Genomic DNA, 20,304 nt, shown 5'->3' on the forward strand with positions numbered 1-20,304 from the left:
TGGATATTTTTCTCTGCATTTTAATTAGCCCTATGAAGCTCAATTAAGCTCTTCAGTAAGAGCGCCTATTCAGTAAACAGCTGTCCACCTGTCTTCTCCTTCCTGGGAAAAGGCTGCGGTGCCTGTTCACGCAGAGGTACCATCACCAAAATGAGTGTGTGTGTGGGGGGGGGTCGGACAAGGCCCCTGCAGCCTGCAAGGGGCCCTTTGTATGAAGAGTGATTAATGCCACAGAGAGGCAGGCGAAGAGGACGGACATCATTAAGGTATGCTAATAGATGGCTTGAGTTAAGATATTAACAGACTGAAATAATGATGAGAAAAGACAAAAAGCTGCAGGTTTTAAAAGCAATAAAGACGTGATTTTAGGTTCTTACTTTTTGTGCTGAAGAAAGAGATTGTGAGACGACATGTTTATGTGACTGTGGAGGATACTCTTTAAGAGACGAGGTTCCTGTTGGTTCCATGTTTCTTAACCTCGTCTCGCTCAGACTGAATCTTCTTAAGAACTCATGAGAAGTGGGTTTTTTTCCAGGTAAAATGAATCAGATTTTAGTTATTGATACTTCTTCCTCCTGTTCCTCCTCAGTGGCCTTAATCACCTGTCATACTCGGGCCCTGAGGAGACCAGAATCTAACGAGGACACCTTCGCCCGTGTGATCCCTGACGGTGAAACCGTTTAAATGAGGCGGTGAGAGAAGATCCCCACCTGCGATCGGAGGCTTTAACCTCTTCCAAGGGGATCGCTGCGCAGTCATGAAGAAAGTAATAATGACCGGCCTTCATCATCACAAGCGCAGGCTTGATCGCTCTCTCCTCTCTACCACATCTTAGAAGATGACTCACATTATGAAACGCTGAACAGTGACAGACTTCCAGAGGACAAAGAACAACAACAAGAATCGATCACTTATTTGTTTCTTTCTTTCTGTCAATATTGTGATTCATGCCGATCACTGACTTCTCCTCTTTATTTATCGACCTCTTGTCGTATGACACAAATGAGACAAAACACAAAACGCACAACAATTTATTTTGTCAAAAAGCATGTTCCAATATTGTTCCAATTCCCATGAAATTGTTTCAAACTGTGAATGCAGCTTTCAGCTAATCAGTTAAGGCAACAATAAATCTAAACATCTGTTGACTTTCTGCTCCAACATACAATGAATAAAAAGGTACACGACTGAAGCAACCGTAATATCTCCACCTAATCACACACAGTATAATAAAACAAATGAAGTCCCAACCCTAAAGCATTAGGAGATAAACACATTTAAAAAACATCTGCATTGTTTTGCATGAAAATCCCGTATTTAAAATGAAGAAGAAAACATAATTGGTTTCCATTAAAAAACTATTTGAAAAGGTTTTTGTTCATATTAAGAGAGTTGAATGGAGGCTCGTGGCTCTGAAGGAGTCTGTTTGTCTTTGGTTTTTTACCGGCTGCTGACGTTAGATTCTGTCTAATAGATTCAGGAGAAACAAGTAGACGGCATCTTTCATCAAATAAGACACATCATTTCCCAAATGCACTCTTTCTCTCACAGACCTGCAGCTCAGAGTGACACGACCCGAGGTCGCCCTCTAGCGGCCACAGCTGCCAATGACCTGCACGCTGTGTGGGGACATGTATTGTTATAAAATGAGGATGTTGGAGGTTTTTTTTTTTTTTTTTACAACAGAATCAGTGTAATACTCAAGTGCTGGGATGTAAAAACCTCAGTGTGTGTGTGTGTGTGTGTGTGTGTGTGTGTGTGTGTGTGTGTGTGTGTGTGTGTGTGTGTGTGTGTGTGTGTGTGTGTCTAACTGTTGAGCTTCTCAGTCTCCGCGGTGTTCACTGCGGTCAACTGTTCCTCGTGACCCTCCTCGTCTCCCGGCACCTGAGACACACACACACACACACACACACACACACACACACACAGAGAGAGACACACACACACAGACAGAGCGTGAGATAATTGAGTTTCTACACTTCTGTGACCTCATCCTGCATTTCTTCCAGACTAAACGTGGTCTAATTGTGGCTTTTCAAAGGTGCACTTCATTTTCCGTGTCTCTAAATGTCATCGTTCCCACTTTCAGATAATCATTGAAAAGAACAGCATCACTTATTATTTGTGGTTTATGAAAGAAATGGAGAGAAATCAATTAGATATATTTTTTAGAACTGGTGGTAAAAACGAGACAAAAACATTTCAATTGGTTGTGAAAATACGTTTTTAGTAAATTGAATTAATCTTTTATGTCTAAAAATGAGGTTCATCCCACATTAACAGTGAAAGAACCAGTCCATGCAAGTATTTTAATTTAATTATTTTGTAACAAAATGCCTCTTTTTAGTAAAATAACCCAGATAAAAGAGGCACAAATCTAGTCTGCATGATATATATATATATACTCACACATAAAACTAAAGCATGACGATGCTGCACGTTGCATTGTGGGGGAAATTTAAATGACATCATCCAGGAGGGACTCCACCTGGTCTGAGACACCCGTGTGGTGGTGACTTTGCGCCCCCTGGTGGTCAGACAGCACCACTGCCTCACCAGCAGCACCACGGTCACTGATCATATGAATGTCAGTGCGACGGCGCCACCTGGTGGCCGTTACCTCTCATGCTACACTCAATTACTGGAGAATTAATACTTAAGACGTTTCCTGGAAAGAATGATGTCATTTTATGCTGATCACGAAGAAAATAGGAATTTCCTGGAAAGATCTGCTCCATTTAAACCCAAATAAATATATATGTATCATTCATGTGTTATTAGAATGTTGAATCATTGACAGACAGTCACAAGAACGAGATGAGTGAATATGAAGTGTACTGCCTGAACACTGTCTCTTAGGGACACATGAGTGAGAAACAACAGAGCGTCTGACTCACCTCCCAGTAGATGCTGTCCTCGTAGCAGATGGTGTCGGACGGAGCGCCGAAGACGGGGAGCTTCAAGATGAAACCTGAGAGGAGGACAAAGAGCATTTATGTGCGAACACTTCTATCGTGAGAATGAGCTCAATGAGCTCCAACAAGACAAAACACAAAAGTTAATTGTCGAGTGAGTGGCTGGTGTTCAGCATTAACCCAAACAGCATCTGCAGGTTAATTAATCACACAATGAAGGGCGGTGAAGTCGTTCAGGTTCCTTCTGCTGACGAGTCTTCACAGTAAAGTGCTGATGCGTCGAGACGTCTCGGTTCATTAAACGCTACATTTGTTTGAAAGTGAAAGTTCTGGAGATGTTTGGAGGAAATATGTTTCTTCCAGAACACGTCTTCAAAAAAGAAAACTTGTAATACAATAATACTCCTCTTAATGTGAGTGATGAAGTGGTGAAGTTTCATGGTGATATCTGTTAGTTCATTTCTTTACTCTATTCACCTGTAGTGTCTTCAACATGTCTGTAAACAAATCTTTAAAATGAGTTTGTTCTCAGACTCTGATGATAAATCTCCACTTCAGCAGCTCTTACATTCACCAAACTTCACTCTTTCATTCCTCTCTGTGTGCTGAAGGTTCACACAGAGGGGTTAGTTCACTCATCACTCACACACTCATTTATACTACATTATATTAATATAAACATGGAGAAATGGATTTGTTTTATGGCTGTTGACAGTATTTTCTGATTTATGAAGTGAAATAAAGAGAATTCATAAATCCCTTCTGTAGAAACCTTTAACTCTAACATGTCAACAACATTTTGAACCTGGTTTTATCCAATGTTCAGATTTATGTTCTGGAAATGTATGAAAATGTGCACATATTTAATAAGATAATGCCTCATTTGCATATTTCAAAATAACATTTTCAGAAAACTTGTAATACAAAAGAATAATGATCTTATTGTCAGTAATCAACTGGGGAAGTTTGAAGATGATTTCTATTAGTTTAAAACTTTGAACCCAGCTGTAATCTCTTGTATTAATGCTGACTGTTGTTTAACTTTGTGTCGCTCAAACGTCCAGTTTAAGAGTTCTTCATCAGACCGACTGAGGAAGACGTGACACCTACCGACAAAGAGCCCCCCCCCCAGGGCGATGCCGAGGGTGACGGCGAGGGAGATGGCCTGACGGACGCCCTGGTAAGACGCTTCAATTTTTCCGCTCGCCACGTCGGGGAACACGTCTCCCATCCTGAAACACAACAGCGACGAGTTATTAGTGAATGACTTAAACTAACAGAATTAAAACATGCTCGGACTTATCAATGTGTCGCTGCAGGTCCCTGCATGCTGACTGTGCACTAAAGGAGGACTGTGAGAGCAGCCTGAAGGGAGCTCAGATCTGTCGGTGATACGGTCTATGACTGAATAAAGTGCTGCGGTTGAAACCACACACACAGGTTATCTCCCACACAGGGAAACAATGTGGACATTCAGGATGAACCACTGCTGGTGTTTAGACTTGTTAGAGTCACTTTACTTTCTCACCACACACATGTAAATCATTTGGAATCCTGATTAGGGAATACAGTAAGTAGTTCACACAGTACACACTTTAGGTGCAACGTATCTTCATACAACGGTTCTTATCAGAGTTTCAGGTCCAGCGCTGTGTGTCAAATCCAGCTCTTCACATGCAGTTAACGTCTGTCTTCAGAGAAAACAACTTAGTTTGGTTTATGGAAAGATTGTGTTTTGGGTTAAAATAACTACCAAACAAACCGAACTTAAGTGCGAAAGTTACAAATAAATCAACGTTGACTTCTAGTTTTACTCGGGGATCGAACGAAGGTTTCCTGGTGTTTCCCCACTTCTCTTTGGGATTTCTGCAGTCTTCATACTTCCTGGTTCATGATTTTGTGGATTACACACAAATTGATTTTGTGGGATATCTATGAATTACAGTGCACTCATCATATATATATATATATAATACATATATTTATATAAAGCTACTAACGCTGTATGACAACCTGGAGTTGAGATCGTCCCAGTCTCTCTAATTCTTTTATGATGTTGCATCAGGTGTGTTTCGTGTCCACAACAACAGCTCAAATCAAATATTCACCCTTTTCCGTAAACGTCTGTGGATGCCACAGCGGCAGTGACCGCTCCCACGATGGCGCCCAGGACGCCGGGCATGCCGTGCAGGTTGTGAACCCCGCAGGTGTCTTGGATCTTCAGCTTGTCCTCCAGGATGGGCTGAAAGAAGAAAGAGATGGGGGGTTTGTTTCTGGAGGAGAACGCCACAGAAGAAAATGTTGTTGTGTATTCATTTTGTTTGTTTGCACGATGCGGCCTTATGGTGCTCTGCCTCTAATTGATCAGTATCGTGTCTTAATCATAAGCTTCTGCACGATCCTTACTGAGAGGTACTTGAAGCCCAGAACAGAGATGATGCCAGCCAAGAAACCGACGATCATGGAGCCGTACGGCGTCAGCATCATTTCACCAGCTGTTCCTGCTGCGACTCCACCGGCCAGGGCGGCGTTCTGGATGTGGACCTAAAGATTAGAAAAAGATGTTTTTAATACATTAAAATGCACATTAATCCTGAAGCACACTGCACCTGAAACTACTACATTATATTGAGGTACTACATACAATTCATGGGAAGTTTGTGACATAGCAACTTGGATTTTCAGCCTCAAAATATTTATTTGAGAAATAAACATGTACAAAACGTAGAATTGAACAGTTTAACTGAATCAAAAGTTTAAATAAGGACAAGCATTGGGATTTGTATTGGTCTCAGGGCGGGGAACTATTAAGAAATGAAGGTCATGAGTCATGAACGCAGCCTTTCCTGGCAACAGCCCTGGTTATCTGCTGAATCATCCAGCTGCTTGGAATTAGCTATTTAGCAGTTTGTTGATCATACAACACACAATGTGTGAATGGGAGTCGGGATCGAAATTCAGGGAAATCTGTACCCACAATTGCCCAACTGAAGACCTTGTATTTTCAGACAGACAGTATTAGAAAAATCTAATGTTTTTTTAACAGTAAAGCATGCAAACATGTTCTAGTGGAAACCCAAAATACAAATATGAACCCTTAAATGTGCCACAATCTCAGCTAATCTGAGAACTTCCGTATGTTTCAAATGCTTTTATGTCCAAATACATGATTGTTTTCTCAAATTAAATCACTTTCTTTCTCCACGAAATATAATCTATGTGCTTGCAATGAATTGTTTTCTGCGCTTACAATGTCCCATCGTGCAATCAGAAGCACCACGCCACCACATCTTTCTAGGTCTTCTATATTTATTAAATAACATCTGACTTGCACAATACTATATTACTAAATTATGAAAATGTAAACTTTCTTTTTCCCTGCTTTTATTTCTAAAACTGTAAATCTGCAAAAGTGAGAAAAAAGAAAAGGATCTGCACGTCTGTAGACGAAGCAGCTTAAATGGATGAGACTTTGTGACAAAGAGTCTGTAACGTGTTGCAGCCACATGACAGCAAACAGCTGGAACACACCAGAGACTGATGAGCGTTTCTTTACTATCAACAGACTATATCGTCTCCTTTTGTCATGAGTTACCACTCTGACTCTCTCAGGGTTTGATCACTATCAGCACAGGAATGTTTCATCTTGATATCGGGATGATGAACTGTTGACAGCTGAGCATGACAGCGATAATGCACAGTTTGAACCTCCATGTGACTTAGCCACAGCTAACATTTGTTTTTTTGGGGGGGGTCATGTCTTCAGGTTACAAACACATCAGCTTTTTATCTTTTGAGTAACTATGTCACGAGTTTTAGCTCTGATAAGATCCACCCTGCTGACAGGAATTCAAGTTCTAGTTCTTTTTGCATTCTTGTCTTTACTTCAGCTCTTTGGGTGTTTGCTGGTCTCATTTTAACCTGATGGATTGTGAGCTGGAAGCCGTCACATTCTACTTCACCAGCTGAGAATCACTCTCTGGAGGAGCCTGTTGCCTCAGTTTCATTCCTAAAGTTGGCGATTCCAGTAAATTAGCGATCATTACTTTATTTCCTGATTGAATTTAGTGATGCTAATCCGGTGTGCTCACCATGTCCAGCTTGCCGTCGTGCGCCGTGAGGGCGGACATGCCGTATGTGGCCAGAGTGCAGGCTGCCAGGGAGTAGTAGGTGTTCATGGCCGTGCGGTGCTGGTCGTCTCCGTGAGCTGTGACGGCAGAGTTGAAGCTGGGCCAGAACATCCACAGGTAGATGGTACCTGAGAAGCACAGCGGCATTCAGTTATTAACAGATGCATTGGGCAAATCAACAAATTCACTCTAACTACAAACAGCATGCATCTTGTTTTCCAGCCTGTGTGAGATCGAATGTCTGGAAGAAAACCAAAAGGATGTCAACAGATCTAATATTGGGAAGTCTCCATCTGTCTCTGAGAGGAGCTCGTGCTCGTTCAATAAGTTAACTCATGTTTAACATAGAAGTTGTGATGATGAAGTCAGGAATCTATTGAGGAAAATCCCAGGTGAAGGGGAGGAGATACTACTGTTTACTACTGTACTATTCGGCAAGAAAACACCAACACATCTTAAGTCAAGTGTGAGAGCTAAACTTTGTGTTTCGAGGCCTACAAGTCATTAGGCGCACTTCACCAGATGTAATGACATTTTACATTGTTACAATAAATCTACAGAAATAATAAATGTTTTTTACTGACAAACGCACCTTTACCTCCAAAGTACATGTGTTGTTCCTGCACACTTTCTGACAACATTATTTAGAATCTTTGGAATTGGGGAAATCATGAAAAGCCTGTTTCCCACCGAGCACAAATTTTCTTCCACAAAAAAAAGTAATTTTTACAAATTTACAAAATGTACAAACACTGGTTTTGTGGGTTCATGCTTGCACACCTCTGTGGAACATTTGTACGGGGGGAGAAGTATTCGGACGGACCTCGATTTCAGCAGATTTCCACCTGCGAAAGTATGTGTTTGACCAGTGACGAAGTCCTTTGTTCCAACTGATGTCATACAAAATATTGCTGTCATTATTTACAGAGCAATGGACCTTCGGAACAATAGGAGCTTGTTTTGGGGATATTTTTTGGACTATTGGTGTTTCGGAATAATGTGCCTTCAGAAAATTGGGAAGCCTCCATCTCAACACCCAATCATGTAACAATATAACTTCTTCAACCACCAAGTTAAGGACGATATATGGCTTGAGTTCTTCCTAGCAACTGGGAGGCGAGGACGATGGTAACGTAGCTGATATACTTGCAAATGTTGTATGTTGGTCAAGGAAAGGGGCAAGCCACAAAAGATAACGTTAGCTTTAGCATCAGACTTTGGGTCCGATTTGTTAAGGTATTGAGTACTTAACGATAGACATTCTTTGTTGGGAGGGTATTTTTAATGTGTGGAGTGGACACGGGCTCTATTTAGAAGGAATGGGCTTCATTGACCAAAATGAAACACAGAAATGTGGATAATTCACACTGGACCCGATGGTTTACGTACAGAAAATCTGCATGCTAATTTTTCTGGATTCCCGGACGGCTTTTTCGCAACACTGGTGACAAACGGCTTTAAATCCTTAATCAAAAAGGCTCAGGATCAATGTCGAGCCAAAGTCCTTTTATGATTTTGTTTTCATCCGATTCCTGAGGCCAGTCAGGGTATCGATCTGTGTGGCAAAATATTGCAAATCTTCCAAAATTTCTATAACTGAATTTTAGAGCAAATTCACACTAAATCTATATATCTAAGTATTGCTGCACTGATCTGAATGGGTCTGAAGGTTTGAGTTCATCACACCTATGACCACACCTGACAACACCCATCAATGATCGTATGCAACGGTGGGACAGAGCACGAATGAACCACTAGATGGCGGCACAAGAATTTCGTAAACGATAAAAGTCCATCTTTGACAGATGTTTACCAATCATAGCAAACAGGTCAGAATGGTAGACGGAGCTGTTCCTGTGCTTGCTCTTATTCAGGTTGGGCCGGTACAGGACCCGGGTCACCATAAGGCCGAAGTAGGCTCCAAACGTGTGGATTGTCATGGAGCCGCCTGCATCTTTAGCCTGCAACAAAGTTAGCCACAATATGGTTTAGAAAATTCAATATGTTTGACAGCGATATGATATTTTTCTTATCTTTGGTGCTAATCAGTCCTTGCAGTGTTGTTTTGATCTGCAGATCACACAACAGAGAATTACTTCTAGAGTATATCTGTTTTTTTGTAGCTTACCCCAAGAGCGGACAGCAGGACGAACTCATTGACAGCAAACAGCGTGACCTCGAAAATGGCCATGATCAGCAGCTGGACAGGGCTGGTTTTACCCAAAACGGCTCCAAATGAGATGAGCACAGCGCCCGTGCAGAAATCAGCATTGATCATGCTGAAAGAAACAGAGTTTGATAGAAAACATGACGTGTCGTGTGCAGGGCATATACAAAAAAGAAACATTTATTGTGTGTCAGAGATGTTTCACTCTGTCTGTATTCTTCTCTTTCATGCACCTTGTCCAACATATTGTGTCAGTGGTTTTTGTGCGTTCACACATGTGCAATATGGTTTTCACACATACCTCTCCACTCCGATGTGGATCTTGCCTCCATGCATACCGTGGAAGAAGCCCTGCATGAGCGTGGCCCATTGCAGGGAGAAGGCTGCGATCAGGAAGTTGAAGCCCACGCTACTGAAGCCGTAGCGCTGCAAGAAGGTCATGAGGAAGCCGAAACCGATGAAGATCATCACATGCACATCCTGGAAACCTGAACAATGTAGAAAAACACACTGGCTCAGATTATGGAGATAGATGTTTTTGTTTATTTTATGTAATGGAGAGGTAACATGGACCCAGAAGGCAAGTGGAGTTCCACAAGGCTCAGTCCTGGGCCCACTACTTTGAAGTACTGCTTCCATTCAACTTTTGTAGTTTTCCCCTCCTTAGAAACATACAAGCAAAGTATTGATTGTCTTTGCAGATGACACTCACCTCTCTATAGGTGACCAGTGTAATGGAACATTTCTACTTAGTATATATTTTTACTTCGTATATTGTGTAAATGCTTAAGTGCTTGTACTTTAGCTCCAAACTCAGGACACCTTCATCCTTTGTGTTAACATACATGCTCAAATGTATCTTGCTGTTTGGGGAGTGGAAATATTATATTCTTATCATAGTTTATATTCTTATGTGTATTTTATATTCTTATAAAATACAACTGTTTTATAACTTGTTGTGAATCAGACTATCATAAGCTTGCATCATGTAACTTGTGAGCCATGCAGCTGACTGCCTGCACACATATCCTCTTCTTCTTCGTGTTGGATAACAAGTACCTATTGTATATTCACATGTTCTACACCTTAAGGATAAAACGTATATATCTGTGTGTCTGTTGTTACACAGATAAAGCACTTCTTATACTTCTTTAACTGCACGGCCTGTATGGCCTGAAACACGATGTTCCAGTACACAGGCCCCCACCCTTGATCACTCTCTTCATAACTCTGTACGAATTTTAATCTGCAGTGCACACTTCTACGGAGTCTGAGTGACTCCGTGTATCTGTGCCTCTTCTCTGGCCAGAGAATAAATACTTTTCAAAGACAAGTTCTGTTTGACAATATTCTTTATTTCAACTTAAAAAGACTCAACAGCGGGTAAAATCATTTCCCACCACACCAGCAACTAATGGCATCGGAATGACACGACAATTTGTAAGTCATTTGGCGCACAATAATAACTACTTGCTTTTTGCGTGTATAAACTACGCTCAGAGCAACTGACGAAGTATAAAAAGGGAGAAAGTGGGAAGGGAGGGGTCAAACAAACACAGGACTTTCAACCAGGACCCTTGTTCGACCCTTGTTCGTGTCCTGAAGTTATTATGAAGTTATGTTAATGATGTTTGTGACGTGTTTTCTGTACTTATATTACGTTGTAAAGTTTTACTTAGTTTATGTACTTATTTTTAAACCCAACCAGAATGTTTCTCCTAAACGTAACTACTGGTTTAGTTTCCTAAACATAGCTCCGGCCGTTTTACGTAAACAGCGTTCTATTATTGTGACAAGTGGATACGTCCTGAATGTTGTGTTATTTACACGCCTTCCCATGAGATCAGGTTGTCATGACAGGAGATCTCAAGTTAATCTATTGCCTTTGAGGGTTATAATTGACACCAATTATAACAATTATTTTCATTATTGATTGTCCTCCCAATTGTTTTCTTGATTAATTGATTATGATATCTATTAAATGTCAAGAATACATTTTTTGCGTAGACCAGAGGGAGGTCTTAAAAACTGCATGTGTTGTACAACCAACAGTTGAAAGCCCAAAGATATTCAGTTTACATTGACATAGCTGAGTAAAGCAGCTAATCATCTCGTTTGAGAATCTGGAACCAGATGATTTATGGCATTTTAACTTTTAAAAAATGCTGCTGATACATTTTCTGTCGTTTAACCAATGGATTAATTGACTATTACGCCTCTAATTGACTCTGATGTAACCTTTTATTTGAGAAATGTAACATTCGTAAAAAAAATTGATCAAGTCTATTTACAATTGAAACCAATTATTATTTTTAATAAAAAACTTCTTGTCAACTACCTTCCTCTGTTCTGATTTTAAACTGAAAGATGATTAAAAGAACATTAAAGGTGAAAAATAAATGTTCACCAACTTGTGCGACATTTCCAATGAAAAGCCTTTCGGCAGAGAGCCGAGAGCAGTTCAGTGATGATACGAGTCATTTAGATCAACCTCGTGTTATCTGCTCCTCAAAAGCCTCCATCAACAAAAAACACCCGATCAACAACTGAGTCACTTGAGGGCTTTGTCATTGAAAACAGCATCGCTCTGTGAACGAGCACAGTTACATAAGCCTTGGTCAACGGGGACTTCAGGTCCGGCTGTGACACTGACCCGCACATCTTCCATTTGGGTATTCATGTTTAGAAACTCTTGACTGTAAAGTTACAGGATTATATTGACAAAGTATCGCTGGTCTGCTGTGTAAAAGGAAGGATAATGATCTGCTCTCTAACTCTCCTTATTTGTCCCAAACTACCGCACAGCCAGTATTGGACAGCCGGATGTGCTGCCAGTGTCCCCGTTGGCATTTTGGCCCAGATACACGCACCGATATCCAGGAGGACACCGTACAATCAGAGCAGTGACTCAGGCTCTGCCGGGCACAAGTTGGTTCGATCTGTTGAAGCTCAACTTTTATTTTTTGCTGAAGTTTTCATTAAATTTGACCATTTCTGAGGCCAAGAATCTCCACAAAATGAGAGGGATCGATGTTTTCCCTCAATTATTTCATGCCTGCAGGGTAAAAAAAAAGGTTCTTGACCCTCCTGAGTCCAGATTCACTTTTTGAATATTCCTGCTGACTTTCAATGCATGCATTTATGTCTTTGTTTAGCAACTTTTAAACTGTCCTTACCCCCTCATGCATGGTAACCCTCCTTCAAGTTGGACGTTTTCATTTAAATAAGTATAAAACTACCAGGAACCCAAAATAAAGAGTAACACAAATGCATAAATCTTTAGTGATAATTACTCTTAACATTATTATAGAACAGTTCTGGTTAGGAAAATATTGTTTTGCAGTATGTACACACAAATGTAGAATGCAGACGAATGTCTTTTTTATATCTAAAGTGATTTTATACCTACTCATTTTGGAGTTTTTTCTAACCCTAACCCTAAATAACTGTAAATATTAATAATTATTTTCAACATTAATGAAGCTTTGTGAGAACCCCACATCAACACTTTCAGCTCAACTTGTCTCTTTAAATCTCTATTTGATTTATAAATTTAGGTTACTATAAATAACATGTGTTCTCCTGTGAATTAGGATCATTTAGACCATTTTGGGACACTAAAAGTCTCCATCAAATCTGTCCAGAAGATGTCTTAGTTGGGTCTCTTTAAAGGGATAGTTCCCCTATATAACAAAAAAAAAAAAAACTTCAGAGTTTAGGGTTTTAAAAAGTCAGCAAACAGAACTTAGTGATTTGGGGTAAACTGACTGAAATAAAATGTAACATAAGACTTGACACTGCACTTAAATTACATCACTGGAATCCGGGACAAAAATATGTTTCCCTCCAAACGTAATTGAGGATGCAGTTTAGTTGTAAGGGAATGTAATTTTATGGAGAACCCGTATGAGGGAGACATATTTTATCAGTTGACACACCATCCTTATCTCACAGGAACCTGTAGGACAGACAATACGTTGACTATATGACCGCCGACACAACGGATTTACACGCTGCCCTTCAGATAACCTGCAGATTGTGAACTCGTCTGTTTATTGTACCGTTGTTTTCGAGGCGTGCGGTGAGGATGGAGGATGGAGGTTGCGTAAACACAGCACTGAAACATGAAAGTCAACGGCTGTTTCAGCTCCTGTGACAGCGAAGGTGTCGGGTTAAACATTGTCTGAAGCCATTAAATCTAATGGACCTTAAACTCTGCTCTTGTTTTTCTAACCTCAGACACTCTGTTACCTTCTCTGTGGTTTGAAATAGACAACTGAACTGTCGGTTCAACCAAACTCCAGTATGTGGTCATTCCAGTATAATGACCCTTGTGCGTCAGGGGTTAAAGCAGAACGTATCATAACATCTGAAGAAACGGGCTCGGTTGGATAGTTGGGTGAGTAAAATGTTGGACTATGACACAAGCGACTGAGGATCACATCCTGTCCTCTACAAACTGTCAACAGCGGTTGCTTTTGACCATGACCGTTATCTAACCTCCACCAAGTAGTTTAGTTGCCCAACCCTTCAGTGACTTTCACAAGGGAATCCCACCAACTACTACATATGAAACTAAGAGCGATGCAAACAGCTCTGTGAGACTTTTGCACAGCTTTGAGCTGAATGCTAACATTAGCATGCTAACAAGCAATGACAATGCTGACATGCTAATGTTTAGCAGGTGTATGGTTTACCATGTTTTAGCGTAGTAGCCTGCTAACACATAGAAACACAAAGTACAGCGATCTGCAACCACACCACCAAATCCTACACACGGTCCCTTTGAAATTCACGTTTTTTCGAATGCTCAGGCACAGAGGTCAAAAGTCAAGTTTTGATACAGAGCAGCACCCTCTGGAATGGGGGATCATTTGCTTGAGGGCACTTCGGCAGTTTGCATAACAAACCAAGAGGCTGCTAATCACCTTCTTTAGATGCCACAACCTGTTTATGTGTTTCAGTATAAGTTGTGTCTCTGTAGCAATGTCAGAAAACATGTTTATATTCATCTTTGCGCTTAGTGATTAGATTAGACCACTTTTAGATTTGACTACTTTCTCTCTTTTGTAGGACTGTTATTGCACTTTTATGCAATATTTACAAAAATAAATTATTAAATACGTCATCCACTTTGTCAGACTGTAAAAATGTTTGTTATAATTATATTTTGTGAATGATTTAAACAATTATGTGCATTTTTTATTGATCCCCTTAATCCCCAGTAATGTCTTTCTATTTCAACTACTGATTTTGAACTTTGCACTGGAAAGAAATCCACTGGCTGAAAACATGAATACTGAAAACGGTCAAATTTAAACATAAAATCTTGCACCAAATATTAGTTTGAGCCAGTCCTGATGTTTCTGTGTTTGTGAAGAGTTCAGTGACTGACAGGAAGATAACGTTATAGTTAAAGGTTGCACGTTGGAGATTCAAACAATGTGAGAGACGCCCAGATTAACTTCCGACAGTGTGTGACAAGTTAGGACACGCCCACCAACCCTCAGTCGTTGATTTCTTAAGGTGGAACTTTGAGTTAATGAGTGGCTAGAACGAAATAATAAGTTTGTGTCACAACTGCAAATGGAAGAAACAGAGAAAAGTGAAAGAAAGTGGTTGTTTGCAAACATTAATTAAAGATATTTTAGATATTTAAGATTATAAGATCATTATTTTGGTTTAAAAAACTGCTTTTGGATAATTATCACAGATCTTTAAAGAACGGGGTTATATGTTGTCTCCTAAACGTTTTTCTGACATTTAAAGTTGAAAATCAAATGCAAATTTGTACAACCGATGACACATTCACACCACACTGCTATGTAGTCATTTTAGGCATCATGCCAAAGATTAGGGTTAAAAAGACAACAACAGAAAAACAGCTTGAAACTGTGTGTGCAGTAAGAGTCGGTGGATATAAAATGTGTTTTATGGAAGCAGTAATGAGCATCTAATCAACGCCTTGTGTTTTCCCTCCAGCCTTCTTTTTCCTACACCATCGATCCATATAAATCAGGACATTAACGATCAATGGATCTGCCTCTATGGGACGCAGCGGACTGGAAGACATCTCAATGAAAGGTTCGCTCAGAAAGAATGGGACCCGTCCAATTAGGGGAAACCAGAGGAGCTCAGCAGCCCCTCATCTCTTCACACAGAATAACGACGAGTTAACAATAACTATCCTGAAAGTGTACATGAGTCGGAGTGGCATGCGAGCATGGCATACTTACAGATTTCTAAAAATCACTGAGGGAGCATGTAAGAGAGGACAGACAGCATGTCAGTGTTAGAGAGGCTGGTTTAGCATTATATGAAAGACAAAAACATGAAAGAATCGCATGATGAGGATTTTAGTCAGTGTCTTTTCTTTGATAAACAATAGTTTGTAAAACAAAGGACAGATTGATAGATTAGTGTTGGACTCATCTGTGTAATGTCATAAACAACATCTGCAACATGTTTGTCATATTAAAGCATCCACTCACATCAAGTCTGCAATGTTACTGTACGAGTCATCTTCAAACTGATACTCTTGAGAAACCTTTCATCTAAAGGATATTACTTAAATTCAGACACAGACTGGGAACCAAAAGCATCCTGAGCCTCACTGCGACCTCTGACCCTGAACCTCCACACATCCACGGGACACTCACTTGGGTAACGGTAGTAGAAGTCGTTGTCATAATCAGATTGGTTCATGTTGTGCCATTCCTTGGCATCTGTGTCGTGGTCATACTGCACCAGAACACCGAAGAGGATGATGAGGATGATCTGCAGGATGAAGCAGACGATCGGCAGCTTCAGCCGCATGTTGGTTGCCGCGTCTGTCATGTTTTTCTTTAACTGAGGGGATGAGAGGGGGCTTTAAAGATCCAGCACAAAAAAGTTTTGTCTCTCTCACACACGCCGGAGAGTCCTCAGTGCAGAGCCAGGAGGCTGGTGTATGTGTGTGTGTGTGTGTGTGTGTGTGTGTGTGTGTGTGTGTGTGTGAGAGGGTGAAAGAAGAAGAAGAAGCTCACAGACAGACACCAGAGCTGGTTTTACATGTGTTTTTACTGGGTCACACCTACCCTACCGGACCTGCCTCCCACATGAATAATGCAGCCTCACTTTAAGCCCCGCCCCTTTGCGACTGTACTTTTTAAGGTGGACTTTAGAAATCAGAAATAACTAATAATTCATAACTATGTGATAGGAACTCTCTAGTGATAATATGTGTTGGAGTTTTCACTAACTGCACGACTACTTTGAGGTCGACTAGTCTTGCATAATTTGATTTTAGCATCAGATGTGAGCCACTTTGATCTTCTCTGCATAGTTCCTCTATTGATCTCTGTTTGGCAGCAGTCATTCAGTCAATCAAACAACATTGTCACAGCTGCATCACATGTTTAAAAGTAAATGCAAAAGCATTGATGTGTCTGAGACGACACGGAAACTGCTGGTTCACTAACAGTTTTTGTTGGGAAAATCTTTTTTGAAAGATTGCAAGGAAACATTTTAAATGCTATGAACGTAGATAACAAATTGTTTTACTTTAGTACAAAAAGAAACACTACAGAGTCAAAGTCCTGCCGTCATCTTTAGACTGAAGATGTGGGTTGCAGAACCTCTTGCTTTTTATATTACTGCGCCCATGCTAACAGGTCCATCTGCATGTCAGCTTCGACTTTTGTAGAGATTCAAGGTCTCGCCTACTTTTCCTGCGCGATTCACATCAGAATCAGACGGTGAGAATGTAGATCCTGCTGCAGTAAAAGTGGAGGTTTTGTAACGGGACTCTGGTGCTCGGAAACACTTCTACTTTTGTCCAAAGGAGCCGCCAAAATCAACACCAAATGAAAGTTCCTCGTAGTAACTCTTGTTTAACCTACAAAGTTAAACATTGATTAATTCATTAGCATAGGAAACCACCACAGTTTAGACCATTTACTTTTCCTTCTACGGTCACAACAGAGAAAGGAAGCGGGTGTGGCCTCTAATGGTTGCGAACACACGGGATTATAGAGACCACTGTGATTAGACATGAAAGGAGGTCGGGGTTATGCTTCACTCCTCTTCTTCCTGCTCTAGAGTTTGATAACAGATGTCGTTCACAAACGTATCGCCGTCCTCCATCAGCGGGGACGGAGCCTTTTTTCTTCAGAAAGGTGACGGACCTGGTAGCAATTTTGTTATGATTTTGGGGAATTTAAACCTTCAATACTTGAGAGCACAAAGAGAAGACATAAACTCTGCGGTGACAGAAAAGTCTGCTCAGCATGCTGTCTGACCGGCCACCTGTCAACAAGTCAGTCGGACTTCCAACTGTAGCCTTTGTGTCCAGTTATTGACTCAACCTGCCTCATTATGACACCTGACAAACTCTGAGCATATATGTTATTATTAAGGGATGAATCTTTATGTCCTGAATGAACCTGAGTTTATCTGAATGTGTAGCCTGTCCTCTCGGTGCTCCTAAATGAGAAACATTTCAATATTATTTTAATAGCATTCATTTGTTCCAAATCAACTTTATTGTACATTAATTATGTCGTAACGTTGACTTATGATGTAATAAAATAAACTATTACGACATCATCTTCGTTTGAAACAATGAAATCACAGATTACACAGCTGTGCTCTTGGCTTGGACCAGAAGCATGTGTCTGCACATTCCATACTGTGCAGAGACTGAATCATGCAGCTGCAGTCATATCTTTGGAGGAAAACCCGTTAGATTGTGGAACATATTTGAATCGATAACTTACAGGAACCTAAACCTTCAAGCCATAGAGAACCAACAAGTCTCATCTGGTCTTTTCTCCTGAGCGTCTCTCGTTCCTCATCACTTCATCTCAACAGTTACAGGTTTCACCTTAAATCAACGAGCCGACCTGAGGTTCACACGCTGAGCCACTCAGCCTATCACTGCTGCTCAAATCACACCTCAGGTCATGTGCATGTGCGGACTCGCAGGGTAAAAGCTGAGGGGCAACAGATCAAGACAATGACCTCTGACCTCTCAGTTCATCGTGCATCAGTGCGGCGATAGTGAGTGTAGACAAGTCATACTCGAACCGAATACAGAAAGATAAAAACATTGAGATGGGAAACCATATGCTGGCTCCTTTTTCTCCTTTTTCTCCTGCAGCTTTATAAGAAATGTTTAGAAAGGACCACATGACTCTTGCCGAGAGTTGCTGTCATTCCAGACACGAGGAGTCTCGTGCTAGTAAAAACACAAAGCGTCCCTGTCATTGAGATATTCACGTCAGATCGTAGATAGCACTTAACAATTCCTCAAATGCTTTAAATTGCACCGTAAGTGCTGCAATACTGTCACTCCTGTGTCTTGTGTTAGTGGTTTGTTAGTTCCACGAAGCGGAATTTTTTTGTAGATTCAAATCTATTTCACCAAGAAAATGTTTTTTAATAATTCTGCTCTTTGTATTTTGCAAAACGTGGAACTTTATTTTTTGTTAAAGCTGGAGAGAAATCAATCAGATTTTGTTTCTTATGTGAAAAACAGAAAGTATATAAAATGAATGCACGAGTGTAAACATCCGACTAATAAGATAACACAGTGTTGCACACAACAGGCAAAGTTAAACCAAAGCTGAAATAAATCCACATATCTGTCAAAAATCTAAACAAAACTGCATTAAATTCAAATTAAATTGTCCGCATCCAACAACTTCCACTGTTTAATTTTTTACCGGATGAAGCAGCCAACTGACGGTATCACTGAAACAACGTCCAATATCACAGCTGTATAAAAATAGTTAGGGAACAGGGACAAGTGTAGTGACTGTGATTATCCAGTGATATAATACAATATAGTTAATTCAATATTCATAGGCACTTCAATACCAAAACACAGCTTCTATGCAGATTTTGTTTCTTGCCACACCGCATCATTGCATCACACTGTTGAGAAACGGCTGCAAGGCAGTTTAATGTAGCTCCACCTCTTGAAGCAAACATCAAAGTGCTTCTTGCACATAGACTGTAAGAAGTGGACGTAGTCATCGAGACGTCACCCATTGGTTTGTGGACTGACGTTTTGAGGCATCGAGTTCCGCGGTTTTGCTGTCGCCATCTTGGATTACGACCGTTGCCATGTTGTTTTTTTTGCAACCAGTGAACAGGAAGTGACCATATTTGGACTGAGGAGGAGTGACGTAGAGACGCCGTATACGTCTCTGGTAGCGACCTGTCAATCATCGTGTAGCCCCGCCCTAAAGCATCCCCTGCTTTATGGTCTGTTTGACTCTAAATGGACCATAATGTACTAAATGAACATCATGCTGTATTGAAGAAGACTTGAAACTAGAGATTGAGACCATAAACTCATGTTTACAATGTTTACTGAGGTAATAAATCAAGAGAGAAGTAGAGTCATTTTCTCATAGACTTCTATACAACCAGAGGAGTCGCCCCCTGGTGGACATTAGAGAGAATGCAGCTTTTCACAATACAAATAACGATATAACGTATGTAATATAATAACCTCATCAGTATTTTTCATTTTGATACATTTAGCTGATAATACATGATTCAGTCTAAGACTTTGCAAACAGGACTTTTACCCAAAACAGAGTATTTACTTAAGAGAAAAACCTGAATTGTCTTCCATTGACTTTAAGTTCACTAAAAGAAAACAGAACAGTGGTGAAGTTGTCACTAAAACAATAAAACTCTCATAGAGAATATAACTGTTTTGTCGGTTGTGTCACCTGACCCTCATCGGGGACTCCAGAAGTGCGTGCCACGTATAGAAGTCTCTTTCTCTTCGCTGTGGAAGTGGAGGCCTCTTGTCGCTCCATCAGTGCAGCAGGCTGGCTCCTGGGCCCCTCCGATAACACAATCTTCCAATCGGAGGCGGGAGGGCCTCAGTAGTAACAGCATGGCGGCTACAAGAAGCCTGGCACCAGATGAAACGAGATAAACGCAGGTCCGCACCTGCCTGTTACGTAACACAGAGATAACATACAGTAGGAAGCTGGACAGGTATTTCACACGTAACTTGCTAATGCACAGTAGAGCCATTATACTGCACCGTGGACGCTTTTTAGAGGGGGGCTTCACACTCATTTCAGATTGT

The 20,304-nt window shown here is 40.7% G+C and overlaps 1 protein-coding gene across 2 annotated transcripts; it reads right to left on the reverse strand.

The window, feature by feature from the left end:
- Nucleotides 1–1,806: 1,806 nt before the first annotated feature.
- rhbg (Rh family B glycoprotein) lies at nucleotides 1,807–16,049 on the reverse strand. 2 transcript variants are annotated; one of them, XM_076081175.1, is made up of 10 exons: nucleotides 15,872–16,049; nucleotides 9,514–9,700; nucleotides 9,174–9,324; nucleotides 8,859–9,006; nucleotides 7,007–7,173; nucleotides 5,322–5,459; nucleotides 5,024–5,157; nucleotides 4,030–4,147; nucleotides 2,898–2,957; nucleotides 1,807–1,884 (listed from the first exon to the last, which is right to left on the reverse strand). In XM_076081175.1, exons 1-10 carry the CDS (start codon nucleotides 16,047–16,049, stop codon nucleotides 1,807–1,809), a joined length of 1,359 nt encoding a protein of 452 aa, XP_075937290.1. The 2 variants fall into 2 exon arrangements, with proteins under 2 accessions (XP_075937290.1, XP_075937289.1); XM_076081174.1 differs by having other exon boundaries at nucleotides 2,898–2,971; nucleotides 4,026–4,147.
- Nucleotides 16,050–20,304: the final 4,255 nt, after the last annotated feature.

The sequence above is a fragment of the Anarhichas minor genome, unplaced genomic scaffold (assembly GCF_050575085.1).
Source record: "Anarhichas minor isolate MPS153535 unplaced genomic scaffold, ASM5057508v1 ptg000079l, whole genome shotgun sequence".
NCBI classification, from domain to species: domain Eukaryota; kingdom Metazoa; phylum Chordata; class Actinopteri; order Perciformes; family Anarhichadidae; genus Anarhichas; species Anarhichas minor.